The sequence below is a fragment of the Ascaphus truei genome, chromosome 2 (genome assembly GCF_040206685.1).
Source record: "Ascaphus truei isolate aAscTru1 chromosome 2, aAscTru1.hap1, whole genome shotgun sequence".
NCBI lineage: Eukaryota > Metazoa > Chordata > Amphibia > Anura > Ascaphidae > Ascaphus > Ascaphus truei.
Window position 1 is genome coordinate 473,504,252 of NC_134484.1, and position 12,057 is coordinate 473,516,308.

At 41.3% G+C, this 12,057-nt stretch overlaps 1 protein-coding gene across 3 annotated transcripts in view; it reads right to left on the bottom strand.

Annotated features, from left to right (window-relative positions):
* Positions 1-1,079: 1,079 nt before the first annotated feature.
* Positions 1,080-12,057, bottom strand: part of LOC142488332 (uncharacterized) — a 59,824-nt gene continuing 48,846 nt past the window's right edge. For all 3 annotated transcript variants that reach the window (XM_075588710.1, XM_075588711.1, XM_075588709.1), the window contains one exon: positions 1,080-7,771. In XM_075588710.1, coding sequence (XP_075444825.1) covers positions 5,094-7,771 — 2,678 coding nt within the window. In that variant the 3' untranslated portion in view covers positions 1,080-5,093. The remainder of the gene's footprint in view (positions 7,772-12,057) is intronic.

Sequence of the window (12,057 nt, forward strand, 5' to 3'; positions counted from 1 at the left end):
CTCTCCTGGTTGAAGGTCAGCAGGAATTCGAGGTCCAGATCATTCTGGACTCCAGGATCACCAGGGGGAAGCTGCAGTACCTGGTCCATTGGAGGGGCTTCGGTCTCGAGGAGCGTTTGTGGATTCCAATGGACCAACGCCATGCTCCAATGCTCGTTCGGGCCTTTCACCACAAGTTTCCCTCCAAGCAATCCCTGGGACACCTGGTCATCTCTGAAGTGGGGGGGTACGGTGAGGATTGGACCTCGGTCCCGCCCTGTGACACGTTGGGTGACACATCGTGCAAGCGCCGCAGTACGCCTACCAGGACCAGGCTTGACTCCGCCCTCACGAGCCATGATGCAACAGAGGACATCACTGTTCCCACTTTATGTCGGCGCCGCAATACCAGGGGCACTCGAGGGGTTAGAGCTGCCAATTACTCCACAGCTGTAATACACTCCACCCCTGCCTACCAGTACACAGCCTACCTGTAATTATGCGTGACTCACAGCCTGGAGGAGCCTTCCCATTGGCTCCCTGCTCCTTAAATGCTCAGCCAGCCCTGAGGCAAATTGGCTGAGCATAAACCCAGTGTTTGTTTTGTGTGCTTCTCGCAAGAATCCTGTTGTTACTTTGCATTACCTCTGACCTCAGCTTGTACCTGGACCTCTACCTTCTCTGACACCTGGACCTCGGCTACGCACAAGGACCATCCAACTTTTATCCTAGACCACGACTATTCTGACCTCTCCTACCCTGACCCAGCTGCACGACTACGACTCTGCAATCCGGACGCGGTTGCGCGGTTGTTGGTCAGTGTTCTATAACATCCCCACCTCAGCCCTGCGGTCCCATCCTGTTTGTGATGAGCATCGTTACAAAAATAAGGAGAGCGGGGAACTGTACCAAATGAGAAGAGAACTACATAGAGCAGTACAGTTGGTAGCAAGTCACATTGATAAGCCCTCCAATGGTCCTACTCACATTCTGGAGAAGTAAACAAACAGTATCAAAATCTGTGGCACTCTGTATTTCAAGGTAGGTGATGTTGTGGGTGGTTCCGATGTGCTCAGGAAGACAGAGACACAACAATAGTGTAGACAGAAAATGAATTGTTTACTGTACCAACAAAACCTCCAAATTCATGACTTACATTAGTGAGAATAAAAACAGGCATGTAATGCATAAATGGAGTCCCGGGAGCCGGGTGGGCTGCAGTCTCACCACCAGCTCTGTGAGCACCAGTTGCGTCCGTGCGTCCCGTTACGTCACTTCTGGTATTCGGTTTCAGCTGTTAAGAGGAAAGGGGGAACTGCTGCTGTTTCTCTCCACGTCCTTTGCAATCACCGACAGGCTCCAAAACTCTACGCATTTTGCGAGAACCACTTCATCAGGACTATTCATCTCCACCCACAAGCTGTAAATACCCTTAATCTAATTAGAACCTCCCATCTTGCACTGTGATCTAGCGGAGAATAGGATGCAAAGTATGGGGGCACGAGCACTGAAATGTTTACACAATATATGCTCAAAATCCAATGTGAAACATCATATTATACACAAATATTACATTTAATACATCAAATAATAAATGGAAGAGATTAACTAAAAAGACCATAGTCTATAAATATGCAATGATAACACCATAAAAGAAACAATTATGCTCATTATAATAAATGAATTATCCTAGAGTATGACTATAACTCTTGACAGCTTACTAATCTAAATCTACCTAGTTGTTATAAATCAAAAATAAAAATAGACAGTTGCATAGGAGACGTAGAATACATTATTTATTTTTCCTTGATTTCTTCATAGAAACATGTAAAAATGGAAATAGAGATCAAATCAATCAAATGAAAAAATACAAACTGACATGTCACTAGTTCAATAGGATATAAATGATGTGTAAATATATGTGCCCATCACCAGTGATACACAACAGTGCACATAGTGGATAGTAGTAGCCAATATGTCTAGTCATATAAAAGTATTGGAGGGCAAAGAATAAGCCTAATAGATCTTGAAACCGAGATGTAAACATATTTAAATGTGTTCTGGTTTAAGCATGATATTCTTAATTAAATTAATTATCGAAAACCAATTAAAGGTATTTCATGAGTTGATACAATATAGCTATAGTATTGCGTACATGCTTAAAAACAGAAAGGGAAACTCAATTTCATACACGAAGTCCAAAATTAGTATACTTGAAGCAGCCTAGTAAAACATTGGGGAATGGACTGGTGGAACTGTATGATGTATCCATATTGTTACCCTTGCGGATAAGACGCAAATCCTATCTGACAATGGATTAGGAAAGGAACACTCCCAAATCTATATCCACATTGAGTCCTATGGGAACCGGAGTCTTAAGTTGGTGGATCCAAAAAGTTTCCCTCTTCGTAAGAGAAAGTTGGCGTCGCACCACCCGAACAAAGGCAAAGTAGAGAAGGTAACTCCAAAATTACGTTTAATTGACCATAAAAAAGAGGCAAAAACGGGCCAACATGTTTCGCGCTGCAAGCGCTTTATCAAGGTCCCTATGTGTGTAACCCTCAGCTCAGAGTATTTAAGTGTAACGCAAACCCGGATGTGAATTGGTCACGCCCTGTCAGAGCAAGCTAAACCAATCAGCCACCGGTTCTGACGTCCACCTGAACACCCACATAGTTAATTTCAAACAATCACAAACACTTTACAAGACAAACAAATTGCAAATACAGAATCACAATAACATAAGTGAATACATTTGTTGCATACTGTTCTGTCTCATTTGCAATTTGCAATCTGTCACTAACAAATAAAAAGGTATAAAAACAAATCATTAAGCTAAAGAATTATAGCCTCATGCACATCACATGATTGGAGATATTTGTCAGAACAACCCCAAGAACATTTATATGCAAAAAAAGGGCTCTGGTTGGATTTGTGATTTAGATAAATCAATCACCTTAACCCTCATGCATCCTAATACGCCTATAACCGACCCAAAAGCAAAGAATGTCTATATGCATAATTCATGACATCTCAGACCACATAAGGATAGAAAAACAAAAGGATTTGTAATCACAAAAAAACATGCAATTCATCAAGACTATGCATAGACAATATAAAAATAGAATGAATATTAGAACTTTTCACCTATTTTGTAAGATCAATAAAACTGAATATATAAATTAATTTTAACATTGCATACATTCTAATGCTGACAAAGGTGAAATCTAATCTAAAAAAAAACCCCCACATATATGGTTGATTACCAATTCAGCCAGGGAAAGAAATATAAAATAAATAATTTGTTTAAGAAAGTCTTCAAATCTTGCATTGATATTTATAATCTATTTCCATCATGCTATGTGCCCACAATCCCACACGGAAAATGGGGCTGGAAGCGACTGCGTGTACCGGAGGTGTCTTTTTACATGTGAGTAACTTGTTAATCTTATTTTAAATTAATAAACTGTATTTTTATACTTTCCCTGCGGCTATCTGTCATCCTTATTGGGTCTATCATGAGGACGCCGGGTATTGGTGTATATACTATACACAGAGAAAAAACAGGACAACTCTATAGCTGAGGTGTATATACTATACACAGAGAATGAACAGGACAACTCTATAGCTGAAGGAAGGAGACACTCCAGTGTACAAAGAACCTACTTTGTGAGTTAGTCTCACACATGGCCGGGTGAGTACAGCAAAAAATTAAAATAATATTACACACTCCCACCACTTTGAGTTATTTTTCATTTGATTTCATTGGTGCAAAACGGTCACTGATCATTGTTTATTTACATTCTTTTCTCTTGAGCTCCCCGTATTCTATTTCCTTATTTCAACATATTTGTATAATACATGTTTCATGGCTCTACACCCCTGTTCATGTCCTATGGAAGTGTAGAGATGTCACATCACATGTAGTTAGTATCATTCCTTCCTCCCATTTGTAATTATCCAACGCAATTAATACACCAGTAGCATCTTTTAAGTATGATTTCTGGGACTTAACGTATTTGTGTAGGTAAACATCAATGTACTCAGATTGGAGGTTAGGGAGTTTATACCTGATATTATTGTACTTCCAGGAGGATTTGTCAAATTTTTATGGATCTTAGGTATGAAATAGAAGATTCTGAGTCGGCTTCTCCTTTAATAGATATGTACATTCTTTTTCCTTTAAAATCCCGATATTTTTTCACCTTATGAGTAGCTCTCGTAAATCATTAGAGAATTGATTTGTGGGGTCACTTTTCAATTGGATATATGTATCTGTATTCCCCAGAATTCTGTTAGACTCTCCCACCCCCACTTCTCTTTTACCATACCCATCCCTACTACTTTCTCATTTCCACACCTGCCCCTACTTCTGGCTCTCTCTCTCTGTCAGACCCACCACCACGCCTCTCTGCCAGACAGTCAACCACCCTTCTCTCTGCCAAACCTGGCCTACTCCTCGCTGTCAGATCTTCATCCTCCTCTCTCTGGCTGAGCAGCCAGCACACTGCTCTATCTGTACGACCCATCCCAATCCACCCTTTTTGCCTGATCCACCCCCTTGTACTCTGCCAGACCTACCCCAAATGTTCTCTCTTCAAGACTCAGTCCCACTCCTCTGTCAGACCCGCCCCCACTCTTCTCTGCAAGACAAGCCCCCACTTTGCTCTGTATGACCCACCCAATTCTCGCTCTGTGCCAGACCTGCCCTCACTCCTCTGCTAGAGCTATCCCCACTCCTTTCTCTCTATTCCAGAACTTAATTCACAACTCTGTCTGGAGACCCACCCCCTCCTCTCTCTCTGAAAGACACATCCCGACTCAGCTCTCTATAGTCGGCATATATAAATATCATGGTAATAAATAATGGTAAGTATCGAGATACCAACCACCTTTATTAGCACGACATTACTATGTTATCAGTATGTTGCCCAACACTAATCTGAAAAAGCAAATTTATCACCTGTATAAATTTAGTACCTGTATGAATCCTCTGATGTGTGAGGGAGTTGCAATTATACTGTAAGAAAAGCTTTTCCCACACTGTGAAATGTTTCTGCTCTGTATGAATCTTCTGGTGATAAAGGAGATTGTTCTTAATACTGAATGGTTTCTCACTCTGTACATGTGAATGGTTTCTCCCCTGTGTGAATCTTCTTATGTGTGAGCAGGTTGCTCTTCTGTGAAAAGCTTTTTCCGCACTCTGTGCATGTGAAAAGTTTCTCCCCTGTATGAATCCTCTGGTGATCAAGAAGGCACCTCTTAGTACTGAACTGTTTCCCACACTCTGTACAATTTAAAGGTTTGTCCGCTGTGTGAATACTCTGGTGTGAAAGGAGATTCCCCTTCAGTGAAAAGCTTTTCCCACACTCTGTACATGTGAACGGTTTCTCCCCTGTGTGAATCCTCTCATGTATGAAGAAGTGGCTTTTCCATGAAAAGCTTTTTCCACACTCTGTACATGTGAAAGGTTTCTTCCTTGTATGAATCTTCTGGTGATAAAGCAGATTGTTCTTAATACTGAATTGTTTCCCATACTCTGTACATGAGAACGGTTTCTCCCCTTTGTGAATCCTCTCATGTGCGAGGAGGTTGCTCTTCCATGAAAAGCTTTTTCCGCACTCTCTGCATGTGAAAGGTTTCTCCCCTGTATGAATCCTCTGGTGATCGAGAAGGTACCTCTTAGTACTGAACTGTTTCCCACACTCTGTACAATTAAAAGGTTTGTCCGCTGTGTGAATACTCTGGTGTGAAAGGAGATTTCTCTTCAGTGAAAAGTTTTTTCCACACACTGAACATGTGAACGGTTTCGCCCCTGTGTGAATCCTCTCATGTGTGAGGAGGTTGCACTTCCATGAAAAGCTTTTTCCACACTCTGTACATGTGAACGGTTTCACCCCTGTATGAATCCTCTCATGTGTGAGGAGGTTGCTCTTCTGTGAAAAGCTTTTTCCGCAGTCTGTGCATATGAATGGTTTCTTCCCTGTATGAATCTTCTGGTGATAAAGCAGATTGTTCTTAATTCTGAATTGTTTCCCATACTCTGTACATGAGAACGGTTTCTCCCCTGTGTGAGTCCTCTCATGTGTACGAAGGTTGCTCTTAAGTGAAAAGCTTTTTGCACACTCTGTACATGAGAACGGTTTCTTCCCTGTGTGAATCCTCTCATGTGCGAGGAAGTGGCTTTTCCATGAAAAGCTTTTTCCACACACTGTACATGTGAAAGGTTTCTTCCCTGTATGAATCCTTTCATGTGTGAGGAGGTTGCTCTTCCATGAAAAGCTTTTTCCACACTCTGTACATGTGAATGGTTTCTCCCCTGTGTGAATCCTCTCATGTGTGAGGAGGTTGTTCTTCTGTGAAAAGCTTTTTCCGCACTCTGTGCAGGTGAATGGTTTCACCCCTGTATGAATCCTCTGGTGATCGAGAAGGTACCTCTTCCTACTGAACCGTTTCCCACACTCTGTACAATTAAAAGGTTTGTCCGCTGTGTGAATACTCTGGTGTGAAAAGAGTCTCCCCTTCAGTGAAAAGTTTTTTCCACACACTGTACATGTGAACGGTTTCACCCCTGTATGAATCCACTCATGTGTGAGGAGGTTGCTCTTCTGTGAAAAGCTTTTTCCACACTCTATGCATGTGAACGCTTTCACCCCTGTATGGATCCACTGGTGATCGAGAAGGTACCTCTTAGTACTGAACTGTTTCCCACACTCTGTACAATTAAAAGGTTTGTCCCCTGTGTGAATACTCTGGTGTGAAAGGAGATTCTGCTTCAGTGAAAAGCTTTTTCCACACACTGTACATGTGAACGATTTCTCCCCTGTGTGAATCATCTCATGTTTGAGGAGGTTGCTCTTCCGTGAAAAGCTTTTTCCGCACTCTGTGCATGTGAATGGTTTCACCCCTGTATGAATCATCTGGTGATCGAGAAGGCACCTCTTACTAGTGAACCGTTTACCACACTCTGTACAATTAAAAGGTTTGTCCGCTTTGTGAATATTCTGGTGTGAAACGAGATTCTGCTTCAGTGAAAAGCTTTTTCCACACTCTGTACATGTGAACGGTTTCTCCCCTGTGTGAATCCTCTCATGTATGAGGAAGTGGCTTTTCCATGAAAAGCTTTTTCCACATTCTCTACATGTGAAAGGTTTCTTCCCTGTATAAATCTTCTGGTGATAAAGCAGTTTGCTCTTAATACTGAATTGTTTCCCATACTCTGTACATGTGAACGATTTCTCCCCTGTGTGGATCCTCTCATGTGTGAGGAGGTTGCTCTTCTGTGAAAAGCTTTTTCCGCACTCTGTACATGTGAATGGTTTCACCCCTGTATGAATCCTCTGGTGATCGAGAAGGTACCTCTTACTACTGAACCGTTTCCCACACTCTGTACAATTAAAAGGTTTGTCCGCTTTGTGAATACTCTGGTGTGAAAGGAGATTCCCCTTCAGTGAAAAGCTTTTCCCACATTCTGTACAGGTAAAGGGTTTCTCCCTAGTGTGGGCACAAACGTGTGTGAGAAATTCCCTATCTAATGAGAAGCCTTTACCACACTCACAACAGACAAAAAGCTGGCCATCTCTCTCATATCTTCTGCTTGACCCATACTTAGACCCAGTTTGTACTATGTGCTGTACACGGCCGGTAAATTCACCATCATGGGTCACTGATTCTTTGCACTTATCCAACATGTGGCAGGAATCATGTTTTGTTGGCACTTCTGGGCTGCTGTGGGTCAAACCGCTTCTGGACATATCTAGGCTCCAGTTTTGCTCCTCATTCTGGCAGTTCTCTAACAGAAGGAAACAAAAAAGACAGAACTCAAATGTTTTCAAATCTGTAAATAAATGACTGAAAACAAATTACCATTCCAAAATACTCTGCATAATATACTTTATCGCTACTAAATTAACAAAATGTTCTCTTCACTCCTGGCTTTAAAATTGTGGCCCTGGACATCTAGTGGCCCCCAATGACTGATTGTGGTCCTAGAGACTTGACATTTTCTTTCTGGCAGCTCTCACACTGAATTCATTTTGATGCAAATTATATAATTATTTATTACTGTACTGATTATCTAAGTGTACATGACATCCACCCAACCAGACAAATCTATAATGTAAAGATAGGTTGGAGAAGTCTACATAGGCACCTAAACCACTCCAATTGCTCCATATTGTCTCAGTCAAAAAATGACACCTACTGTAAAAATGATTTTTAATCCTATTTGCCAAAAAAGCAGCCTTGGTGTAATATATGACTCCTCCCTTCCCTTCTCACATTCAGGCTGTTGCCATTATTCCCTCCTCTGTGTTTCCACAATCTGCCCTTTTCTAACATGCTCAGGCATACCCTCATAACCCCACTATTGCAACTTTAACCTCTCTGGCCTTCCTTCATCCGAACTCTATACTTAATTTATTACTTTCATAAAAACAAAACAATACACTGTGGTTTGAATAATATCCCTTTCTTTTTGGTCTGTCTTTGCTGTACTTCTCCTAAGGTCCTTTCAGTGGCTTCCCATTAAAACTCTGCATTACTAATAACATTCTCCTTTAAGGCTCTACCATCTTCTATACCCTCTTGCATTTCTCCAAACCCCAGGGGAGCAATGATGAAGGCCATGTAAAGAAAAACATTACATAGTGCAATAATGCTACAGTAAAAACAGTGAAAATGTGGAACATTTTAAGGGAGCTCCAAAATTTTCAGGAGGATGCCGTCATTTGCGTACGGCGAAACGCATAGAGCGTGGCTTGCAGAAGAACTCAGAGAGAGGCATCCCCTGATGGCTCCTGGGGTGAATTCATGTGACCGGAAGTGACACCAGAGGAACAAGACGGATGCGGAAGTGACTGATGGCGCGGGCGGTAGAGCGGTGAGATTGTGACTTACCACAAAGCCACACAATGAAAAAATAGGAGATGAGGCACACAGATTTAAAAAAAAATGGCCATTTATTTAAGCATACACAACGTGTCGACCTAATAGGTCTTTATCAAGTGCAAGAAAGTTGCCGCAGCCGATCGTACATTGAAGGGAGCACAGTTAACTGTATCAATCTCTTTATTATATTGTGGTGTGCCGCATTTATTCCTTGTTTTATTACCACAAAGCCACACCATAAACTTACCCTGCCCATTACTCATTTTCTTATTATTGCTGATCCTACTGTACTACCACACACCATCCAGGGACATCATTGCCACTGGTTGGATTACTGCTTCTATACTTCTACTCAATTGTGAGTAGGAATTTTGGAGCTCCCTTTTATAATTTCACTTTCACCGTGTTTAGCATTATTGCACTATGTAATGTTTTTCTTTACATGGCCTTCATCATCGCTCCCCTGGGGTATGGAGAAATACATTGGTCAAGACTTTTGAAACAGTCTGTTTTAAGCGTTGAGTGAAGTCTGTTTGCCTATTTTATTATTTTTACGTTTTGGTGGTATGTGTATATTGTGCACTTTATTTCACTTGATTATATATATTTATCACTTTATATATTTTTGAATCTAATATACTGAATACATTGTGTATATGTGTACGTATATGTGTACACATATGTATACACACACACACACACACACACACACACATATATATATATATATATATATATATATATATATATATATATATATATATATATATATATACACACATATATATACACAGGCATACCCCGCTTTAAGGACACTCACTTTAAGTACACTCGCGAGTAAGTACATATCACCCAATAGGCAAACGGCAGCTCACGCATGTGCCTGTCAGCACGTCCTGAACAGCAATACCGGCTCCCTACCTGTACCGAAGCTGTGCGCACGCGGGAAGACTATAGAGCCTGTTACAAATGCGTTATTTACATCAGTTATGCACGTATATGACGATTGCAGTACAGTACATGCATCGATAAGTGGAAAAAAGGAAGTGCTTCACTTTAAGTACATTTTCGCTTTACATACATGCTCCGGTCCCATTGCGTACGTTAATGCGGGGTATGCCTGTATATATACATACATACATACATATACATATATACACACTCATGTGAAAAAGAAAGAACACCCTCTTTCAATTCCATTGTGTAACATATCAGGACATAATAACAATCATCTGTTCCGTAGCAGGTCTAAAAATTAGGTAAATACAACCTCAGATGAACATAAACACATGACATATTACACCGTGTCATGATTTAAATAAAAAAAAAAGCCAAAATGGAGAAGCCATGTGTGAAAAACTAAGTACACCTTATGATTTAATAGCTTGTAGAACCACCTTTAGCAGCAATAACTTGAAGTAATCGTTTTCTGTATGATTTTAACAGTCTCTCACATCGTTGTGGAGGAATTTTGGCCCACTCTTCTTTACGACGTTGCTTCAGTTCATTGAGGTTTGTGGTCATTTATTAATGCACAGCTCTCTTAAGGTCCAGCCACAGCATTTCAATCGGGTTGAGGTCTGGACTTTGACTGGGCCATTGCACACCTTGATTCTTTTCTTTTTCAGCCATTCTGTTGTAGATTTGCTGGTGTGCTTGGGATCATTGTCCTGTTGCTTGACCCAATTTCAGCCAAGCTTTAGCTGTCAGACAAATGGCCTCACATTTGACTCTAGAATACTTTGGTATACAGAGGAGTTCATGGTCGACACAATGACTGCAAGGTTCCCAGGTCCTGTGGCTGCAAAAACGAGCCCAAAGCATCACCCCTCCACCATCGTGCTTGACAGTTGGTATGAGGTGTTTGTGCTGATATGCTGCGTTTGGTTTTCGCCAAACGTGGCGCTGTGCATTATGGCCAAACATCTCCACTTTGGTCTAGTCTGTCCAAAAGACATTGTTCCAGAAGTCTTGTGGTTTATTCAGATGCAACTTTGCAAACCTAAGCCGTGCTGCCATGTTCTTTTTAGAGAGAAGAGGCTTTCTCCTGGCAACCTTCCAAACAAACCATACTTGTTCAGTCTTTTTCTAATTGTACTGTCATGAACTTTAACATTTAACATGCTAACTGAGGCCTGTAGAGTCTGAGATGTAACTCTTGGATATTTTGCAATTTCTCTGAGCATTGCACAGTCTGGCCCTGGGGTGAATTTGCTGGGACGTCCACTCCTGGGAAGATTGGCAATTGTCTTGAATGTTTTCCACTTTTGAATAATCTTTCTCACTGTTGAATGATAGACTTTAAATTGTTTGGAAATGGCATTATAACCCTTCCCAGATTGATGGGCAGCAACAATTGCTTTTCTAAGATCATTGCTGATGACTTTCCTCCTTAGCATTGTGTTAACACACACCTGAATGCTCCAGACCAGCAAAGTGCTAAAACTTCGGCTTTTATAGAGGTGGTCACACTTGCTGATGATCAATTAATCAAGGGCATTTTATTAGCAGCAACGGTCTGCTACTTAGCATCTTAATTCCTATGGAAGCAATATGGAAAATAGCTGAAGCGCTCAAATGCAGGTATATCTCAAAATGATAATAAGCCAGACCACTGTACCAGGGTACTAACAATTGATATAGTACCTATTGTGTCATATAATGGGTACTATCCTCCTGAAGACAGGTGGTGTGTGGTGCAACCCACTCACCATCAGTCTCATTGGCAGGTTCCCCTGAAAAATATGCAAATACTCACATCCTGGTAGGGCAGGCAGGCAGGCTGTGCAGCTACTCAATGCAATACAGGGAAAAGGGAGACCAAAAAGCGCACCAGCACAAACGGAGCAGGAAGAAACCAGGACAAAAAAATGATTAAAAGGGCACTTTAATGTGGCAAAAGACCCATCCACTGCATTTCGAACGTCGCAACGTTGAAAAAGAACGCTGCGACGTTCGAAATGCATTGGATGGGTCTTTTGCCACATTAAAGTGCCCTTTTAATCATTTTTTTGTCCTGGTTTCTTCCTGCTCCGTTTGTGCTGGTGCGCTTTTTGGTCTCCCTTTTCCCTGTATTCCTATGGAAGCAGTAAGATTGTACTTAGTTTTTCACACATAGCTTCTCCATTTTGGCTTTATTTTTGTTAAATAAATCATGACACTGTGTAATATGTAATGTGTTATTGTTCA